Here is a 20,493-nt window from a genome sequence, read left to right as displayed (position 1 = left end):
TAATGAGTTGGCTATTCACATCAGGTGGCTAAAGTATTGGAGCTTCAACATCAGTACTTCCAATGAATATTTAGGATTGATTTCTTTTAGGATTGACTGGTTTGATCTCCTTGTAGTCTAAACATCTTTCATGACTTTTTTAGCAAACACAAAAATTTACATAATATCTTCAACAGTCCTTTTTCTTTAAAACACAGATAAAGAAATGTTACTTGTTTCAACTTGATTAATAAATAGGTGATTTCTTTATTTAGCTTGTACCTAGCACATATTCTGGTATCAGCAAAGAGAAGCAATTTGTACTGGTCTGTTTGCTTTCTATTTCTCTTGAATTAAAGTTGGCTCCCTGCTTGCCTTTCAGATTTCGAATTTTCCCTTTTCAAAAATGGGAGTTGTATTATGTTTCTGCAGTATTCCCATCCTTTCCAGAATAGTGTGATCAAATCCCTTATGATTATCCAATGGAAGTGAGAAATAGATTTAAGGGCCTAGATCTGATAGATAGAGTGCCTGATGAACTATGGACAGAGGTTCATGACATTGTACAGGAGACAGAGATCAAGACCATCCCCATGGAAAAGAAATGCAAAAAAGCAAAATGGCTGTCTAGGGAGGCCGTACAAATAGATGTGAAAAGAAGAGAAGCGAAAAGCAAAGGAGAAAAGGAAGGATATAAGCATCTGAATGCAGAGTTCCAAAGAATAGCAAGACGAGATAAGAAAGCCTTCTTCAGCAATCAATACAAAGAAATAGAGGAACAGAATGGGAAAGACTAGAGATCTCTTCAAGAAAATTAGAGATACCAAGGGAATATTTCATGCAAAGATGGGCCCAATAAAGGACAAAAATGGTATGGACCTAACAGAAGCAGAAGATATTAAGAAGAGGTGGCAAGAATACACAGAAGAACTATACAAAAAAGATCTTCACGACCTGGATAATCACGATGGTGTGATCACTCATCTAGAGCCAGACAACCTAGAATGTGAAGTCAAGTGGGCCTTAGAAAGCATCACTACAAACAAAGCTAGTGGAGGTGATGGAATTCCAGTTGAGCTATTTCATATCCTGAAAGATGATGCTGTGAAAGTGCTGCACTCAATATGCCAGCAAATTTGGAAAACTCAGCAGTGGCCACAGGACTGGAAAAGGTCAGTTTTCATTCCAATCCCAAAGGAAGGCAATGCCAAAGAATGCTCAAACTACCACACAATTGCACTCATCTCACATGCTGGTAAAGTACTGCTCAAAATTCTCCAAGCCAGGCTTCAGCAATACGTGAACCATGAACTTCCTGATGTTCAAGCTGGTTTCGGAAAGGCAGAGGAACCAGAGATCAAATTGCCAACATCTGCTGGATCATGGAAAAAGCAAGAGAGTTCCAGAAACACATCTATTTCTGCTTTATTGACTATGCCAAAGCCTTTGACTGTGTGGATCACAATAAACTGTGGAAAATTTTGAAAGAGATGGGAATACCAGACCACCTAACCTGCCTCTTGAGAAATCTGTATGCAGGTCAGTAAGCAACAGTTAGAACTGGACATGGAACAACAGACTGGTTCCAAATAGGAAAAAGAGTACGTCAAGGCTGTATATTGTCACCCTGCTTATTTAACTTCTATGCAGAGTACATCATGAGAAATGCTGGGCTGGAAGAAACACAAGCTGGAATCAAGGTTGCTGGGAGAAATGTCAATAACCTCAGATATGCAGATGATACCACCCTTATAGCAGAAAGTGAAGAGGACCTAAAAAGCCTCTTGATGAAAGTGAAAGAGGAGAGTGGACATTCAGAAAACGAAGATCATGGCATCCGGTCCCATCACTTCATGGGAAATAGATGGGGAAACAGTGGAAACAGTGTCAGACTTTATTTTGGGGGGCTCCAAAATCACTGCAGATGGTGACTGCATCCATGAAATTAAAAGACGCTTACTCCTGGAAGGAAAGTTATGACCAACCTAGATAGCATATCCAAAAGCAAAAGCATTACTTTGCCGACTAAGGTCTGTCTAGTCAAGGCTATGGTTTTTCCAGTAGTCATGTATGGATGTGAGAGTTGGACTGTGAAGAAGGCTGAGCGCCGAAGAATTGATGCGTTTGAACTGTGGTGTTGGACAAGACTCTTGAGAGTCCCTTGGACTGCAAGGAGATCCAACCAGTCCATTCTGAAGGAGATCAGCCCTGGGATTTCTTTGGAAGGAATGATGCTAAAGCTGAAACTCCAGTACTTTGGCCACCTCATGTGAAGAGTTGACTCATTGGAAAAGACTCTGATGCTTGGGAGGGATTGGGGGCAGTAGGAGAAGGGGACGACTGAGGATGAGATGGCTGGATGGCATCACTGACTCGATGGACGTGAGTCTGAGTGAACTCCGGGAGTTGGTGATGGACAGGGAGGCCTGGCGTGCTGCGATTCATGGGGTCACAAAGAGTCGGACACAACTGAGTGACTAAACCAAACTGAACCTAACCTTTCTTTGTATAAGTGTTCAGGTGTTTACTGTATAATACAAAATGCCTGTTTTGTTTTGTTTTTTTTTTCTTATACTGACAAGGTACATCTTGAGCTTCAGAATGAAGTGTGGGTAAAGACGCAAATTTGAGATTCGCCAGCATTTGTCCTTACTGTTTCTTGTTTTAGGTTGAGGTACTTCTGTGACTGAGGGAATGAGGTAGGTGATATTGTGCTGGGCCTTTTAGAAGGACTCAACTATTAATCTCATTTTAATTGGGAGCACAGAGTGTGATGCACAGGTTCACCAGGTATCAGCCCAACATCATTAGGCCCTTTTTATACATTTATTAATATAATGTTCATAACAGTTCTGCCTCAGATTTGTTCTATTGAGCGTGGAATATTTAGCCCAACAACAAGCACAAATTGTCAATATGGTAACCATTGTTATGATTATCATGCTGCTATTACTTTACAGAAGAGGAAATAGAGGCTCATAAAAATTGCTTCAGGGATATAAAAGTCAATAAAGAGGAATAATATATAGGGCATATAGCTTTATAGTCTGAGCTATATCCCATGGGCTTCCCAGGCGGTGCTAGTGGAAAGGAACCTGCCTGCCTATGCAGGAGACATAAGAGACACGGGTTCGATCCCTGGATTGGGAAGATCCTCTGGAGGAGGACATGACAAACCACTCCAATATTCTTATCTGGAGCCTAGAAAATCCCGTGGACAAAGGAGCAATGGTGGGCTATAGTCCATTGAGTCACAAAGAGTCGTACATGTCTGAAGTGACTTAGCATGCACTCATATCCTTTTCATTTAAATATTTTCTGTGTAGAATGGACGCAAGATGTATCCTCAGGCAGATTTCAAATTCTGCAGTTGGCTCTTAGTAGTCGAATGACTACAGGCAAGTCATGATTCTGTTTCCTGATTTGTACAGTGGGGATGATACTTAGTACACTAGAGCTGGGTAGCTGTGAGGGTTACTAGTCCTCAGGCTCTCATCCCTAGACTGGACATGAAGTTTAGTTGGCTTGCACTCGTTTATTTCCATGTGCTCTTAGGCCTTCAAAGTGGTTCGGTTCATTAAAGATTAGATGGGATAAAATTAGTATTGCAGGGGAGCTCCTTATTCTTTCCTCCTTCCTTGGCATAGCCATTATCCAGAATTTTGTGTTAATCATTCTCTTGTTTTGTTTATAGTTTATCAGCTATACTTGCTTTCCTAAATAGTATTTTTGAACTTTGATATAGAGTATAATTGGAGAAAGAAATGGCACTCCAGTATTCTTGCCTAGAGAATCCCTTGGACAGAAGAGCCTGGTGGGCTGCTGTCCATAGGGTTGCAGAGAGTTGGACATGACTGAAGCGACTTTGCATGCATGCATGCATGAGAGAAAGAAATGGCAACCCACTCCAGTATTCTTGCCTAGAGAATCCCAGGGGCAGAGGAGCCTGGTCGGCTGCCTTCTATGGGGTCGCACAGAGTCGGGCACGACTGAAGCAACTTAGCAGCAACATACAGTATAATATGTATTCTTCTGGGACTTTCTTCACTTAACATACTTTTGGGAATTCAGCCATCTGTAGTTTACATACATTGACTTCATTGTTATATCAGTTCAGTTCAGTTCACTCAGTCATGTCCAAATCTTTGTGACCTCATAGACTGCAGCACGCCAGGCTTCCCTGTCCATCACCAACTCCTGGACCTTACTCAAACTCATGTCCATTGAGTCAGTGATGCCATCCAACCATCTCATCCTCTGTCGTCCCCTTCTCCTGCCTTCAATCTTTCCCAGCATCAAGGCATTTTCCAGTGAGTCAATTCTTCACATCAAGTGGCCAAAGAATTGGAGTTTCAGCTTCAGCATCAGTCCTTCCAATGAATATTCAGGACTGAGTTCCCTTAGGATTGGCTGGTTGGATCTCCTTGCAGTCCAAGGGACTCTCAAGAGTCTTCTCCAACACCACAGTTCAAAAGCATCAGTTCTTCAGTGCTCAGCTTGCTTTTATAGTCCAGCTCTCACATCCATACATGACCACTGGAAAAACCAGTGAGACAGACCTTTGTTGGCAAAATAATGTCTCTGCTTTTTAATATGCTGTCTAGGGTGGTAATAGCTTTTCTTCCAAGGAGCAAGTATTTTTTAATTTCATGGCTATAGTCGCCATCTGCAGTGATTTTGAAGTCTAAGAAAATAAAGTCTGTCACTGTTTCCATTGTTTCCCCGTCTATTTGCCATGAAGTGATGGGACCAAATGCCATGATCTTAGATTTCTGAAGGCTGAGTTTTAAGCCAACTTTTTCACTCTCCTTTTCACTTTCATCAAGAGGCTCTTTAGTCCTTCTTTGCTTTCTTCCATAAGGGTGATGTCATTTGCATATCTGAGATTATTGATATTTCTCCCAGCAATCTTGATTCCAGCTTGTATAGTGTTCTATTATTTGTATATACTATAGTATTTTTGTTCTACTGTTGATGGACATTTAGATTGTTTGTCATTGTGGACTTTTATGAAAAATAGTGTTGTGAACATTTTTGAACATGTTTCCCAGTGCTGAAGAGTTTCTCCATGGTGAAAGTGTGAATCACAAGGCGTGTGCATCACTAAGGGAGTTCATTCACTCATCCACTAAATATTATCGAGTACTGCTATGTGTGAAGTACATGTTTAGGTGCTTGGAATATCAGTGAACTAAGCAGATGGTTTACATTTTACTTGCAATAGCCAGAAGATAAATAATAAATATAAATGAAACAGAAGGATAGCTGCCCGAGAGAGAAGAATCAGAGCAGGATTGGGGGAATTTCTTGTGCAGGAAGGTGCAGGGAGTTGGGGGGGGGGGGGAGGGGATGGGGGGGTGCAGGCATCATCAAAGGCAATATTTGAAACAGACTTACAGGAATCTGTGCACTATTTACAACTTTTTCAACCTTATAAATACCAGAAAGAAACGACTATGGCCATTAAGCACACAGTGATGAATGATTAAACAAAGTATCTCCACGCTTCTCACAGAATTATTTTTCTTTAATCAGATTTTAATCACTCTAATTTCTGGAAGGATATATTCCAGATACTGATCTCTATCAGTCTGTATAAAGTAACTTTATTTTATTTTTAGTTGGAGGATGATTGCTTTCAGTGTTGTTAGTTTCTGGTGTACAACAACTTGAATCAGCTGTTAGTATACATACGTCCCCTCCTTCTTGAGCCTCTCGCTCACCCCACCCCTCTAGCTTATCACGAAGCATCAAGCTGAGCTCCCTGTGTTAGGCAGCAGCTGCCCACTGGCTCTGTTGTACACGTCAGTGTATATATGTCAGTGCTGCTCTCTCAGTTTGTCCCGCCCTCTCCTTCCTCCACTGTGTCCACAAGTCCATTCTCTGCATCTGTGTCTGTACAGAGGAGCTTTAAGTGTGCTCAGACTTGAATAGCAATTATGTTTACCCGCTAACTTTTTATGGGTAACAAAGTATTGTTGAGGTAGCATTTACTTGGTTTTAAATTCACATAGGTTAAATTCACCACCATACACAAATGGGGTTCTTAATTCGTGGATTAATGTCCTATCTGTCACAGTGATGCAGTCTGTGACCCCATAGCTTTCTATGGCCTTTTTGTAAAGTATGGCAGTACAGAGCCTGAATTCTGTGGCCACTTGGCCATGGGTTCAGATCACAACCCCACTACTGTGTGACCTAGGTCAAAGTAATCCGAGTCTCTGATCTTCATTCCTCCTCTGTATCAGGATAAAACACTACATACAAGAAGAGCGCTAAATAAAGGTTAGTTATTTTGTTTTGTTTTGTTTTTTTAACTTCTTATTTTGAAATAATAATATATTGATGGAAGTTAGAGAGAGGTCCTTTGCACCCAGTTTTTTCCCCAATGATTACTTCTTATATAACTACAGTGCAATATCAATCCAGAAAATGAACATTGTTACAATAGTGAGTATAGTTCTAATGCAACTTAATCACGTGTTCAATTCAGTTCAGTCGCTCAGTCGTGTTTGACTCTTTGTGACCCCGTGGACTGCAGCACACCAGACCTCCCTGTCCATCACCAACTCCTGGAGTTCACTCAAACTCATGTCCATCGAGTTGGTGATGGCCATTCAGCCATCTCATCCTGTGTCGTCCCCTTATCCTCCTGCCCTCAATCTTTCCCAGCATCAGGGTCTCTTCAAATGAGTCAGCTCTTTGCATCAGGTGGCCAAAGTATTGGAGTTTCAGGTTCAGCATCAGTCTTTGCAAAGAATATTCAGGACTGATCTTTAGGATGGACTGGTTGGATCTCCTTGCAGTCCAAGGGACTCTCAAGAGTCTTCTCCAACACCACAGTTCAAAAGCATCAATTCTTCGATGCTCAGCTTTCTTTACAGTCCAACTCTCACATCCATACATGACTACTGGAAAAACCATAGCCTTGACTAGATGGACCTTTGTTGGCAAAGTAATGATTACAAAGTAATCACATGTTTAGATTCATATAACCTCACAGTCAAGATGCACAACAGTTCCAAACAATCCCATCACCAAAGCTCTCCCTCTTGTTACCTCTTTATAGTCAAACATACCCTCTTTCCCCAGGCCACATTATCCCTAATTTCAGGCAAAGTACTCATCTGTTTCGCATCTCTATATTCTTGTCATTTTGGGAATGTTATGTAAGATCATTCATAAGACCTTTCAAAATTGACTCTTTAAAAAATTCACACTAATGCCTTTAGGATCCATCCAGTTTGCTGTGTCTATCAATAATTAGTTCCCTTTGATTGCAACTGTTATCCCATGGTATGGATGTACCACAGTTTATTTAACCATTCGCTTATTAAAGGAGATTTGGGTCCTTCAGGTTTTGGGTTCGTATGAATAACAATTAAGATTGTGAAGTCCATGAGGTCAAAAAAGAGTCGGACACAACTTAGTGACTAAATAGCAGCAGTAGCAGTTCCGATTTTTGTGTGAACCTAAATTTATTTCTGCTCGGGAGTGAGATTGCTGATTCATGTGATAAATGTTATGTTTAGTGTTTTTTTAAGAAACTGCCAGACTGTTTTCCAGAATGGCTGTGTTATTTCACACTCTCAATGGGAATGTGTAAGGGATCTAATATCTCAACATTTTTTAATAGCTCTGTGCTGATAACCCATCATGATCTTAATTTGTATTTATTACCTGATGGCTATTGATGTGGAACATTTTATCACGTGCGTATTTGCCATGTGCATATCCTTATTGGTATTGCATATCCTCTATGTATTTTGTCCATTTTCTAATTGGGTTGTTTGTGTTTTGAGAGTTCTTTATACATTGTAGATGTGAATCCTTTGTCAGATCAGTGGTTTGCAGATATTTTATCCCAGTGTGTAGCTTGTTTTTTCATCTTCTGTATAGGTCTTTTGCCGAACAAAAGTCTTAAATTTTGATGAAATCAAATTCATCCACATTTTTCTTTTATGGATTGGGTTTTTGATATATCTAAGACCTTCAACAAGTCCTGTGTTCTCAAGATTTCTCCTGTTTTCTTCCAAAATTTTAGTTTTATGTTTTATATTTAAAACTGATCCACTTTGAGTTAATTTTTATATAAAATGTGAAGGTTAAGTTGAAGTCCAGTTTTTCCTGAGTACCCAATTGTTTCAACCTTTTGTTGAAAAGTCTTTCCTTTTTCCACTGAATTGTTCTCACACTTTTTTCACAATGAGTTGCACTTACTTGTGTGGGTGTATTTCTTATTGCTCTATTCTATTCCATTCATCTATGCATGTATCCTGCCAATACCATCCTGTCTAAAAAGCAGAGATATTACTCTGCCAACAAAGGTCTGTCTCACTGGTTTTTCCAGTGGTCATGTATGGATGTGAGAGCTGGACTATAAAAGCAAGCTGAGCACTGAAGAACTGATGCTTCTGAACTGTGGTATTGGAGAAGACTCTTGAGAGTCCCTTGGACTGCAGGAATATCCATCCAGTCCATCCTAAATGAACTCAGTCCTAAATATTCATTGGAAGGACTGATGCTGAAGCTCCAATACTTTGGCCACCTGGATGTGAAGAGCTGACACCTTAGAAAAGACCCTGAAGCTGGGAAAGATTGATAGCAAGAAGAGAAGGGGACAAGAGAGGACGAGATGGTTGGATGGCATCACCAACTCAATGGACATGAGTTTGAGCAAGCTCCAGGAGTTGGTGAAGGACAGGGAAGCCTGATGTCCACAGGGTCGCAAAGAGTCAAATACGACTGAGCAACTGAACAAGAACAACAGCAATCTTTCAATCCATGAACAGTATCTGAAATCTTTTCAACATTTTGTAGTTAATCAGCATAAAGATGCTTTTACACCTCTGTCAAAAATCAGTTGGCCCTACTTGTGTAGATCTGTTTCAAGTCTCTATGCTTTTTCGTTTATCTGTGTGTCTATCCTATGGTCAATAACAGACATTCCTGATTACTCTTGCTATGTAAGTGTTGAAATTGGATAGTGATTCTTTATTATTCTTCTTTCCCTTATCCATTCAGCTATTATAGTGCATTTGCCTTTTAATATAATTTTAAAACAATCTTGTCTGTATCTGCAAAAGGAAATGTTGTTAGGATTGTATTAGGAATTCTGTTAAACTGGTAGATCACATTACTTTTTACTACATTGATTATCTCTATCCATGAACATTGTCTCTCCATATATTTAGATCTTTTTTGATTTCTAAAATTTTGTAGTTTTCAGCATACTAGTACGATACATGTTTGTTAGTATTTAATTTTGTTTAGAGCTGATTTCCATATAATTAAATGGCTGTCCAAATTATTTTATAGTAGTTTGTACATTTTGAGAAATTGGTCCATTTCACTTATATTGTCATTTTGTTGTGAATAGTGTTCTTAGTATTTCCCTGTCATCCTTTTGCTGTCTTATGGTCTGTAATGATAGCCCCATTTTTATTCCTTATGTTTGGTGAGTTGTATCTTCTCCTTTGTCTTTATCAGTCTTGGAGGTTTGTTAATTTTATTGACCTTTTCAAATAAACTTTTTGTTGAATTTACTTTCAGTTTTTCAATTTCATTGATTTCTGCTCTTACATTTATTATTTCTTGCCTCCTGTGAGGTGGAAGTTGAAGTCTTAAGTTTCTTTCGCTGCATCCTTTGCTGCCCTGATGAGAGATCTTCCTCCTCACTGGGCAGTGGTGTGGAAGCTGATGCTCTCACTGGGCACTGCTAATACCTCCCTGGATGGTAGGGGTGTGAGTGCCTGTTTAGTGTTTCTCATGTGTTCTTCATTGACACATCAAAGGAGAAGGGATATAGGGGTGAGGGAGGTTACTGATAAATACCAATGAAAGTCTGGACTTAACACCAGGCCTTCAGCCTGGAGGCAGGGGAGTAACTGATTACTGTTCTGGACATAAAAGCTCAGGCTCCTCACATCATCTCCATGGACACTGCTGGGGGCCTCGTTACCACCCAGTGAGGACCAAAGCCCTAGCTCCCCACCAGGCTTCTCTGACACAAGCAGCAGGGAATGGTTGGGGCAGCTGGTTTCTGCTTGGCCGGGGTAGAAGCTGAAGCTTCCCACTGGACCTTTGCTGGTGGGAGAGGAAACACTTTTTTTCTATGGTGGTTAGCTGTAGTTTTCTGTCTTGCCAAACTGCCCTTTTCCTGGTCCTTTGAATAGAGGGAGCACCCTTTTGTGGACTTTTTTTTTTTAACTACCTTTTGGTGTTTCTGAGACTACAGCTTCATGAGCTCCCACTGTAGCATATATGAGGCTAAAAGAAAACCCAGCAAACTCACCATTGTCATTCCTCAGGTCCTGAGGTCTCTAGACAGTCTGCCTCCTTTCTGCCTTTCTCAGTTCTGTATAGAATGTGTAGACTCTTTAGCTGTGCTTATCTGGAATAAGGAAAAGCATGTTTATTCAATCTTTCTATTCTATGAAGTGCATTACCACATTTTTACAGATTTGGATTACTGATTTCTTGTCAGTTCTATGTTCTATCTATACCTTCTCCCAATTGAAGGCTTATTTTCTCATTTTCTTCGTGATAATCTTTTGCCTAACTTTACTGAAGTTCTTAACTTTACTGAAGTTGAATTCATTCATTTCTCCCTTGTGCTCTTGCTTTTTGTTTTCTTGAGTAAGAAACTTACTCCAGCTCTAAGGTTACACAGATACTTTCCTGTATTTCCTCATGAAAGTTTTAAATTTCTTCATCTGTCCTATCCAAAATTTTGAATTAAGTCAAGTAGGGATCTGATTTCATCCCTCTCCCACTGTAAAGAGCTATTAGCACCATGAAAAGTTTTCCTCCCCTTTCCCACCAATTTCTAGTGCCACATCTGTCATGTGCATAACTTCATTAAATCTACAGATACATTTGGAGAGACTTGGCATCTTACCATCAAGAACATGGTGGTTTCATTACTTAGGTATTTTTTGTTAATGATTCTAAATATAGCTTAACATTTTTCTACACAATGCCCTTACACATTTTCAAAACTTTACTCCTAAGTACTTAATATATTTTTGTTATTATTGTGAAATAGTTTTAGTTTTTTTAATTAAGATTTTAAAAATTTAGATTTTTATTTATTCATTTATTGTTTCACAACTCCCACAAAGGGGAAAGGGACACAGGACAAGCACTGTGAAAGATCTCCCCTCCCCCAAAGGAACGCTGTTTGCACTTAAAGGAAGCAAATTTAGTGTTTTCTGACTTCCCATGGGTATTTTAAACAAAATAAGTGTGTCTGTGTTCCATTTTTAGCGATCCTGATCTTGTAGGTCCAGAGAGAACCAGAACTCTAATTCCTTTAGGAGAGTCCATATGATTCTGCACATCTCTCTCAGAGAAGTTGCTAAACAATAAAAAGAATAGCCCAAGGGGATATTTATTTAGAAGAGCATCTCATTTAAAGTTATGAGCATTTTTTCATCATTTAATATGCTAGTGTGGGACATACACATAAACACACACACTGTATGCATAAACACATGGTGCACACGCGTATGAAATTCATATGTGTACATAAAAGCGAACTGCTTTATGTTAAGTAACAACAGGTATGAATTTGAAGATAGTGGACCTGTAAAAGAACCCATTCACAGTTTGGATGAGATGTGTTGGGTTAGGAACTCCATATGTTTGTTTTGAAACTTAGAATGTGAGCTTATGGATATAAACAGGATTGGTGGTTGCATGAGATAGGGGTTGGGGGTGGGCAAAATGGGTGAAAAGGGTCAAAAGTTACAAATTTTCAGTTATAAAATGAGTAAGTCATAGGGATGTAATGTACAGTATGGGGACTATAGTTCATAAAACTGTATCACATATATGAAAGGAGCTAGGAGAGTGGATCTTAAGTTCTCACCCCCCAAAACACCACCAAACTTGTAATTGTGAACAATGACAGATTTCAACTGAATTTTTTGTGGTTTTCATTTTGCAATATATACAGACATTGATTCCTTTCGTTGTGCAGCCTAAACTTAATGTGTTATGTCAATTATGTGTCAATGAAAATAAAACTAAAAATACTATTTTGTCATTCCTAGTTGGAGTCATTCGATGTCCCGTTTGCAGCCAAGAGTGTGCAGAGAGACACATCATAGATAACTTTTTTGTGAAGGACACTACTGAGGTTCCCAGCAGTACAGTAGAAAAGTCTAATCAGGTAAGTGTATTAAGTCTTGAGTCTCTTGCTTCCTCTTAATGCAACAGCCTAGAATACTGGAGAACTTATCATGCATTTTGTTGGTTTGTCTCAAGCATATCTTTAATTAATTTCAAATTATCCCTTCTCCCTGCTTGGCTTTCTTTCTCCTCCCTTTTAATGTATTTGCTGGGTAAACTGGGTTGTTAGTCCGGTAAAATTAGCCTTATTCTGAATTTTGTTCACCTCTTAAGTCATTTGACATGCTTCCCTCTCTGCTGTATTTTGTGTAAACTGGTGATAAAAATGTAGAGGTTGGTTTATATTTGAGTCCCACTGAGTGAGAGGATGTAAGAACACTTCCATCCGTATGTCTGTGTGTCTTTCAAGCAGAAAGATTGTAATGCTTGGTTGTCTTTTTTCTGATGTTAACGGCCATCAGTGATCACTGCCAGGATTCCATATTTCACTCGGACTTTGAAAAAGGATGGCATTTTCATTCTGTCATTCTTCTTTATTTCTCAACTGGAATAGGAAGAGAAAAGCATCCTCCATTTATTCTTAGGTTTACAGGAAAGGTAGATAAATGCTCAATTCTTTCCCTTGAGTTGCTAATTTTTAGAGTAGTGATTTATTTTCTTAGCATTCTTCAGAGGTGACTAACAAGTGGTATGTATGCTTATTATTATGAACTAACTCATGGAGTTTTAACATGAAATGTGTTGTACTTATTCTTATTGGTGCTCAATTTGTGCCATCTTGGCAATGAGGATTCCTGAGTCCTTCCAACACAATCCCAGTAGTCGTTGCTATCTCCCTTGCTTTCTATTTTGACAAGATCTTGTTCATTTTCTGTTCTATACCTACAACCAGCAGGAGTTGGTTCTTCTGAGAACCTTGGTTCCCTTTAGTCTGAAATGGTATGTAGAGAACACAATATGGATGCTCCTGAGCACTTTGTTGGCCATTTTTCTATGATTTTCAAGAGAATTGATTCAGCAAATGCTTTTTATTTTTAAAAGAGGAAGGAAAAAGGAAAAATATATCAAGGATATATTGACATTTTTAAGTCAAATCTAGAATTGTAGATGAAAAGTTGAGCAAATAGGAAGCCAACTAAGATGATCTTTTCCTCTGGCATTGCAGTCTTCCTCCAGTACCACCTATTGCTAGAATCTAATGTGGAACCAGCTCATTAAGCATAAATGAGGCTTGCAGAGTAAGAATGAAGACAAATAGAGTTGGTACTGAAAGTAGAAATTATAGAATTGTCTCTGTCAAAACAGAAGACAAGGTAACAATTACTAAATGTATGTACTGGAGATATTCAACCAAATCATCACGTTTTAAGGTTACTTAAGTAATTCTTCTCTATATAGTTAAGTCACCCACTTGATAGGTTCATTTGTTTCATTTTGCTTTTGTTTATGGTTTTGTTTAGGGCTTTAATTTAGTTTTTTTTTAGGGCTATGAGCCACGCCATGTAGGGCCACCCAAGATGGACAGGTCATGGTGGAGAATTCTGACAAAACATGGTCCACTGGAGAAGGGAATGGCAAACCACTTCAGTATTCTTGCCTTGAGAACCCCATGAATAGGATGAAAAGGCAAAAAGATAGGACAGTGAAAGATGAACTCCTCACGTTGGTAGGTACCCAATATGCTACTAGACAACAGTAGAGAAATAACTCCAGGAAGAATGAAGAGACGGAGCCAAAGCAAAAACAACCCCCAGTTGTGGATGTGACTGGTGATGGAAGTAAAGTCTGATGCTGTAAAGAGCAATATTGCATAGGAACCTGGAATGTTAGGTCCATGAAACAGGGTAAATTGGAAGTGGTCAAACAGGAGATGGCAAGAGTGAACGTCGACATTTTTGGAATCAATGAACTAAAATGGACTAGAATGGGTAAATTTGACCCAGATGACCATTATATCTACTACTGTGGGCAAGAATCCCTTAGAAGAAATGGCTAGCCCTCATAGTCAACAAAAAAGTCCGAAATGCAGTACTTGGATGCAGTCTCAAAACAACAGATGATCTCTGTTCTTTTCCAATGCAAACCATTCAGTTTCACAGTAACCCAAGTCTATGCCCCAACCACTAATGCTGAAGCAGCTGAAGATCACCCACCAGTCCTGTGAAAACCTACACGACTTTCTAGAACTAACACCCAAAAAAGATGTCCTTTTCATTATAGGGGATTGGAATGCAAAAGTAGGAAGTCAAAAGATAACCTGGAGTAACAGGCAAATTTGGCCTTGGAGTACAGAATGAAGCAGGGCAAAGGCTAACAATTTTGCCAAGAGAATGCACTGGTCATAGCAAACACCCTCTTCCGACAACACAAGAGACAACTCTACACATGGACATCACCAGATGGTCAATACTGAAATCAGATTGATTATATTCTTTGCAGTGAAAGATGGAGAAGCTCTGTACAGTCAGGAAAAATGAGACCAGGAGCAGACTGTGGCTGAGATGGTTGGATGGTATCACCAACTTGATGGACATGAGTTTGAATAAGCTCCAGGAGTTGGTGATGGACAGGGAAGCCTGGCATGCTGCAGTCCTTGGGGTCACAAAGAGTCAGACACAACTAAGTGATTGAGCTGAACTGAACTTAGTTTTTTTTTTTTTCATTTGAAATTTGTGAAACTACATATAAAATATTCATATACTGGTTCCAAAGAAAAGTCTATGAAACAGAATGTTTTCAGGGAACTCAAACTTCTATCTCCATCTTCACCTACCCTATTTTTTCTCTTATCTTACAGCTAACCATTTGATTTCTTTTGTGGTTTATCCTTGCACTTTTAATATTGTTTTATAAGTAATTTTACGTTATTTAAAGATTTAAGCAAATAAGTCATTCCAGTTCATCTGCGTCTTTCTTAGATAAGCAGTAGTATGGTCTGCTTTAACATTTTGCTTTTTTAGTTTTACTTTTTATAGTGGACATCCTTCCCTAAAAGTATGTATAGAAATCCCTTACTCCTTTTTGCTGCAGAATGTCGAGATTAAGTTTTGGGTGACATCCTTATAGAGGTGATAGTTGAAGCTGAGGAAATGGATGAGACCAGTCCTTAAACCTAACAAAAATTTACAGAATCCAGAGGAGAAAGAGTAGTGGTGGGATCCAGAGAGGCAGTCTAGGAGATAAGAGGATGTGGAAGTGTCATGGAATCAAAATTATTTCTAGGACATAAGAGTGGCATCAAATGATGTTAGAAAGGTGAAAGGCAAGAACTGAGAAAGAGCAAGTTTGGGTTTATAGAAGTATTATCCAGATATTTGGAATTTGACTAATGTAAACCACTGACTGAGGGGAAAACATTTTTTCCCAATCATAAATGGTGTTATGAGGACTGTATGTGTTGTGTAACCTTAATATCTGTTCTTAGAAAATAGGGCCAACATCTACACAGTTATACAAGCTGGGGAAAAAGGTACTATCTCTTGCTGTCTCTTCATCTGGCATATCCAGTGCATCCTCCAAACCAGTCAGTTCTACTTCCCAAATCTCCGTCATTCATCTCCACTTGTAGCCCTGCATTCCCTCTGTGCAGAAGTACTTGCCCTTTTTCTGATCTGGTCTCTACATTGCAGGGGCAGTCATGCACTTTCTGTGATTTTAAAAATGCACTTTCTGGCCATGTCACTTACTTACTCAAAAGCTTTTAGGAGACTTCTTCAGACAAAGACCAACAGTGTCACGTGATCGTCTGGCCTCTGCCTGCCTTGCCATCAGCTCCTTCTCTTGCCAGTCTTCCTCTTGATCTCTCCACTTTAGTGTACTGGCTTTCTGTCAGTTCTTTGAACCTGCCGTGTTCTTGCTGGAGGCTTTGGTACATGCTGTTCTCTCTGTCTAGAAGACCGTCACCAGTAATTGATGATTCAGCTTTCTTATCTTGGTGCAAATATGATCTCTTTAGAGAAAGCCTTGCCTGGGTGATCTCTCCTCACTTTTCCCAACACTTCAACCCTACTCAAAGATGACTTTCTCCCATCATATGTTTTTGTAGCTTCTCATACCTTTCCTTTATGGCACTTTTCAATGTCTAGTTTCATATTAGAATGATTATTCCAATAATGTTTGACTTCCCCCATGTTATTCTTCATAACCACTTAGTAAAATTTATGTTATTGCCATTATTTTAAGATGAGCCTTCTAAGTAACCTGCCTAAGACTACTCAACTAGTAACTGTGGGTTCATTTATGTGTGGTTAATTGTGAGACCACCTTTTCTTTATTCTTAAAAATCGATGGGACATGTTTCTTTTTATTAGGTATGTACAAGCTGTGAGGACAATGCAGAAGCTAATGGGTTTTGTGTAGAGTGTGTTGAATGGCTCTGCAAGACATGCATCAGAGCTCATCAAAGGGTGAAATTCACAAAAGACCACACTGTGAGACAGAAAGAGGAAGTATCTCCAGGTAATAGTTTCTAAATCTCATTTTTTCTCTGTTCTTCCCAGGTCATTCTTTCCTTCCCATATTAACTTGTTTTGATACAGTTGTAAACATTAAATATACTCTTGTCTTTTAATACAAGAAAGTCTATTGTAGTTGAATTTGAATATTTGTAAATGTTGGTAAGTAACTATTGAGTAGATTTAGAATTCTGCGTTATTTATACTCACAACCCTCCTCCTATAAATGCCTTGATTTGGAATGAATGTACACCTGAAAAAAAAAATTGCTTTTAAAATTTCTCTATCTCTTTCTTTTTAAGATGATAAAGGGTAAGTTAAAAGAAGTTTTACAACTCTTTTTCTCACTGATATTCTTGTAGTAAACCTGTTTCATGATATTTATTATGTAGGTAACTAAAGAAGCTTTGCTCTTTAAAATGTAATGATGGTTTCTGCATTTTTGTTGTGTTGCTTGTAATGTAAACTTGACTAATACATTTTTATTATAGTAAAATATGTATGTAACTTAAAAATTGACATTCTAACCATTTTTAAGTGTACAGATTGGTGGCGTTAATTGTATCCAAAGTGTTATGCAACCATCACCACTATTTCGAAAACTTTCCTAGCACCCCCAAAATAAAGTGTACCCAATAAATGATAATTGCCCATTCCCCTCTCCAGCCCCTTTTAACCTCTAATCTATGATTTATCTCTATGAATTTGCTTACTCTAGATATCTCATACAAGTGAAATTATATGGTGTTTGTCCTTTGATGTCTGGCTTATTTCACTTACCTCAGTGTTTTCAGGTTTTATCTGTGTTGCAATATTTATCAGCTCTTCGTTCATCTTTATGGCTCATTAATATATTTTTGTTTAAAAATTAATTCACTGCTTTTTATTCACTGAGTCAACAAGGGTTTGAATGTCTATTCTATATTCCAGGAACTTTGCTAGATTAAAGAGATGAACGAGTAAGACAGGTACTTCCCACCCTCCAGGAGGTGTCAGAATGATGAAGCCTATGAACAGATTAGCAATCATAGTTTAACTTCATAAGTTCTGTAAGAGCACATGAAAGGAGTACCAAACACAGACTTGGGGATTTACATTGAAAGCCACATCTGGGACTTCAAGGGTAAATAGAAGTTCATCACATAAATGAGAAGGGTGGGGAAAACCATAGCACATGCACAAATTTCCAGAGGGAAAACATTGATTGTACCTGAGAGTAAGATGCAAGAAGAGTAGTAAGAGATGGAGCTAGGAGTGCTGAGACACGGGAAAAGGGATATAATTTCCAAGAACACCAATGAAGAAAAAAGAGAAAATAGTCTCAGATAAATTTAATAGATTAGTACTAGAAAGACTTGTTTTTCTGTGAAGTCCAATGTCTATTGAAAAAGAGATTAGAAGCATTAAGGACTTAAAAGGTAAGGGACATGGAGGATACTTGAAATAACTTCAGTTCAAAGAGAGCTCTAGCTTTGGAAATAAAATTGCTTGGTAACATCAAGGTTGCATTTGATATAGCACTTAAAACTTCCTCTGTCAGTCCTCCAGAGTCTGGTGTTTATAGAGAAGAACTGAACTATTTATGGTTGGGGTTTAGGGGTAAATGATACAGATAATGGCATGTGTTGACATGAAGGATTTGGGGTTTTAACTGTAGAAATAAAGTGAAGTTGTTAGGATAGAAGAAGCAGTTAGTAACTGGAGATATCAGTGAGGTATAATGAGAGTAGTTGAAGAATTGGAAAGTTAGAAAGTAGAAGTTATTAAGAGTGGGATATTTGAATTTATGATTACAGAAATGGAATAGTAACAGACAGTAGAAAATCTAGGGTGAGACCATGATGTATATGAAACAGAATAAGCAGCTAAAATGAAGTATAGGTCTCTAGAGATGAAAAAGTCTGAGAGGCTTGTCTTTATGTGGTGCTCTCTGCAGACTTCTCAATCATCCAGGATGATCATGATGAGACTTAGGGCTTGGAGGATGACTGTGGGTCAGAATTGAAATTCCTCGTAAATAAAAGAAGTCTATAAATGGGTGACATGTTAATTATCTAAATCAGGTATTATAATAATACAATTATTCCTGAAGAGCAGGCACAAACCAGGATGTCCCAAGCCAAGCAAGGATGTCTGACTACCCATCATCTACTGTGGTGCCCAGATGACTTGAACCTCAAGGAGACGGGAGTGGGGAAGCTATGACAGTATTGAGCCATCTTTGCTTTGCTGGGATTCATTCCATTTGGTCTTGTTGTGTGTGCTTTTAAAATTCTTTTAATACATTGCTAACTTTCTCTATCTGGTTATTTAATTTCCTTTTTTTTTCCCCCCCAGAATTTTATGTTTTCCCTTTTCTGATAAACTAGACAGTAGTTTACCTTTTTGTGTTTATCCCTAAATTTATCTAATTGCCCTCCACATATTTTTAGTTCATTAATTTTATTTTTAATTCCACTCAGCTTACCTTAGTATTGTTTAATCAGTCATTCTATTTATTTGTATTCTGCGTTTCCATTTAATATTGTAACATAAGCATTAACTGGTCTTATCTCCACCCTAGATAACTAATTAAGAAGTTATGTGGATGACTGCAGTGTAATAACATGCATTTTATGATTATCTCTGTGTCAATGGGTATCCTCTGTTAGGAGTTTTGCAAAAGTGGGGAAATAATTTTTCTATCACCTCTTTTATACATTTTTATTAGATTTTTCTGCATTGCACATTAAAAAAAAAACCCTACATTTGCAATAAGGAGAATTCCAGTTGGTTTCATTCATTTATCTGGGCTATTTTCCTAAGATTTTTTTCCTTTATTTCATCAGTTCAGTTCAGTCAGTCAGTCATGTCCGACTCTTTGCTACCCCATGGACTACAGCACACCAGGCCTCCCTGTCTGTCCATCACCAACTCCCGGAGTTTACTCAAACTCATGTCCATTGAGTTGGTGATGCCATCATCCTCTCATCCTCTGTCGTCCCCTTCTCCTCCTGCCTTCAATCTTTCCCAGCATCAGGATCTGTTCAAATGAGTCAGTTCTTCACATCAGATGGACAAAATATTGGCGTTTCAGCTTCAGCATCAGTCCTTCCAACAAATATTCAGTACTGATTTCCTTTACAATGGACTGGTTGAATCTCCTTGCAGTCCAAGGGACTCTCAAGAGTCTTCTCCAATATCACAGTTCAAAAGCATCAATTCTTTGGCATTCAGCTTTCTTTAGAGTCCAACTCTCACATCCATGCTTGACTACTGGAAAAACCATAGCTTTTAATAGACAGACCTTTGTTAGCAAAATAATGTCTCTACTTTTTAATATACTGTCTAGGTTGGTCGTAACTTTTCATAAAGCATCTTTTAAGCTACACACTTTCTTTTTCTCATGAATTAATTTTAATGTTAACATTCTAAGGTGAAAAGTTTATTTATCTTTTCCTCTAGAAATGAAAAAAGTACTTGATATTTTACTACCTGTAAAACCTAGTAGTAATGGTGGTGTGGATGAAGCTGTACCTCCTCTACGTCTCTGTGGATTTGAATTTAAATGAACACTCTAATAATTATTTACTGTTTAATTATATTAATTTTCTCCTTTTTGCTCCCTCCCCCTTGTCTCTACAGAGGCAGTTGGTGTGACCAGTCAACGACCAGTATTTTGTCCTTTTCATAAGAAGGAGCAGCTGAAGCTTTACTGTGAAACATGTGACAAACTGACGTGTCGGGATTGCCAGTTACTAGAACATAAAGAACATAGGTACTTGTATCTTTGGTTATATACATAGATTTATAATATAGCTTTAGGAGGGCTAGATGACTGCTGGCATCACAGCAAAATGGCAGTCTGTAAATGTTTTGTTCGGCTAGTAGTATGCTGACCTAGTAAAGGATTTTTCAACTTTTGATGTTATTGACTTTGGAGTCA

General features: G+C 38.5%; 1 protein-coding gene across 3 annotated transcripts in view; it reads left to right on the top strand.

Moving 5' to 3' along the window:
* The window catches only part of TRIM24 (tripartite motif containing 24), a 110,122-nt gene that overhangs the window by 35,430 nt on the left and 54,199 nt on the right, over nt 1-20,493 (top strand). For all 3 annotated transcript variants that reach the window (XM_018046891.1, XM_018046889.1, XM_018046890.1), the window contains exons 2-4: nt 12,036-12,154; nt 16,425-16,572; nt 20,193-20,325. In XM_018046891.1, coding sequence (XP_017902380.1) covers nt 12,036-12,154; nt 16,425-16,572; nt 20,193-20,325 — 400 coding nt within the window. The remainder of the gene's footprint in view (nt 1-12,035; nt 12,155-16,424; nt 16,573-20,192; nt 20,326-20,493) is intronic.

The sequence above is a fragment of the Capra hircus genome, chromosome 4, assembly GCF_001704415.2.
Source record: "Capra hircus breed San Clemente chromosome 4, ASM170441v1, whole genome shotgun sequence".
Classification (NCBI taxonomy): Eukaryota; Metazoa; Chordata; class Mammalia; order Artiodactyla; family Bovidae; genus Capra; species Capra hircus.
Note: the sequence above shows the minus strand (reverse complement) of the source record. Positions and strands in the feature narration are given on the sequence as shown.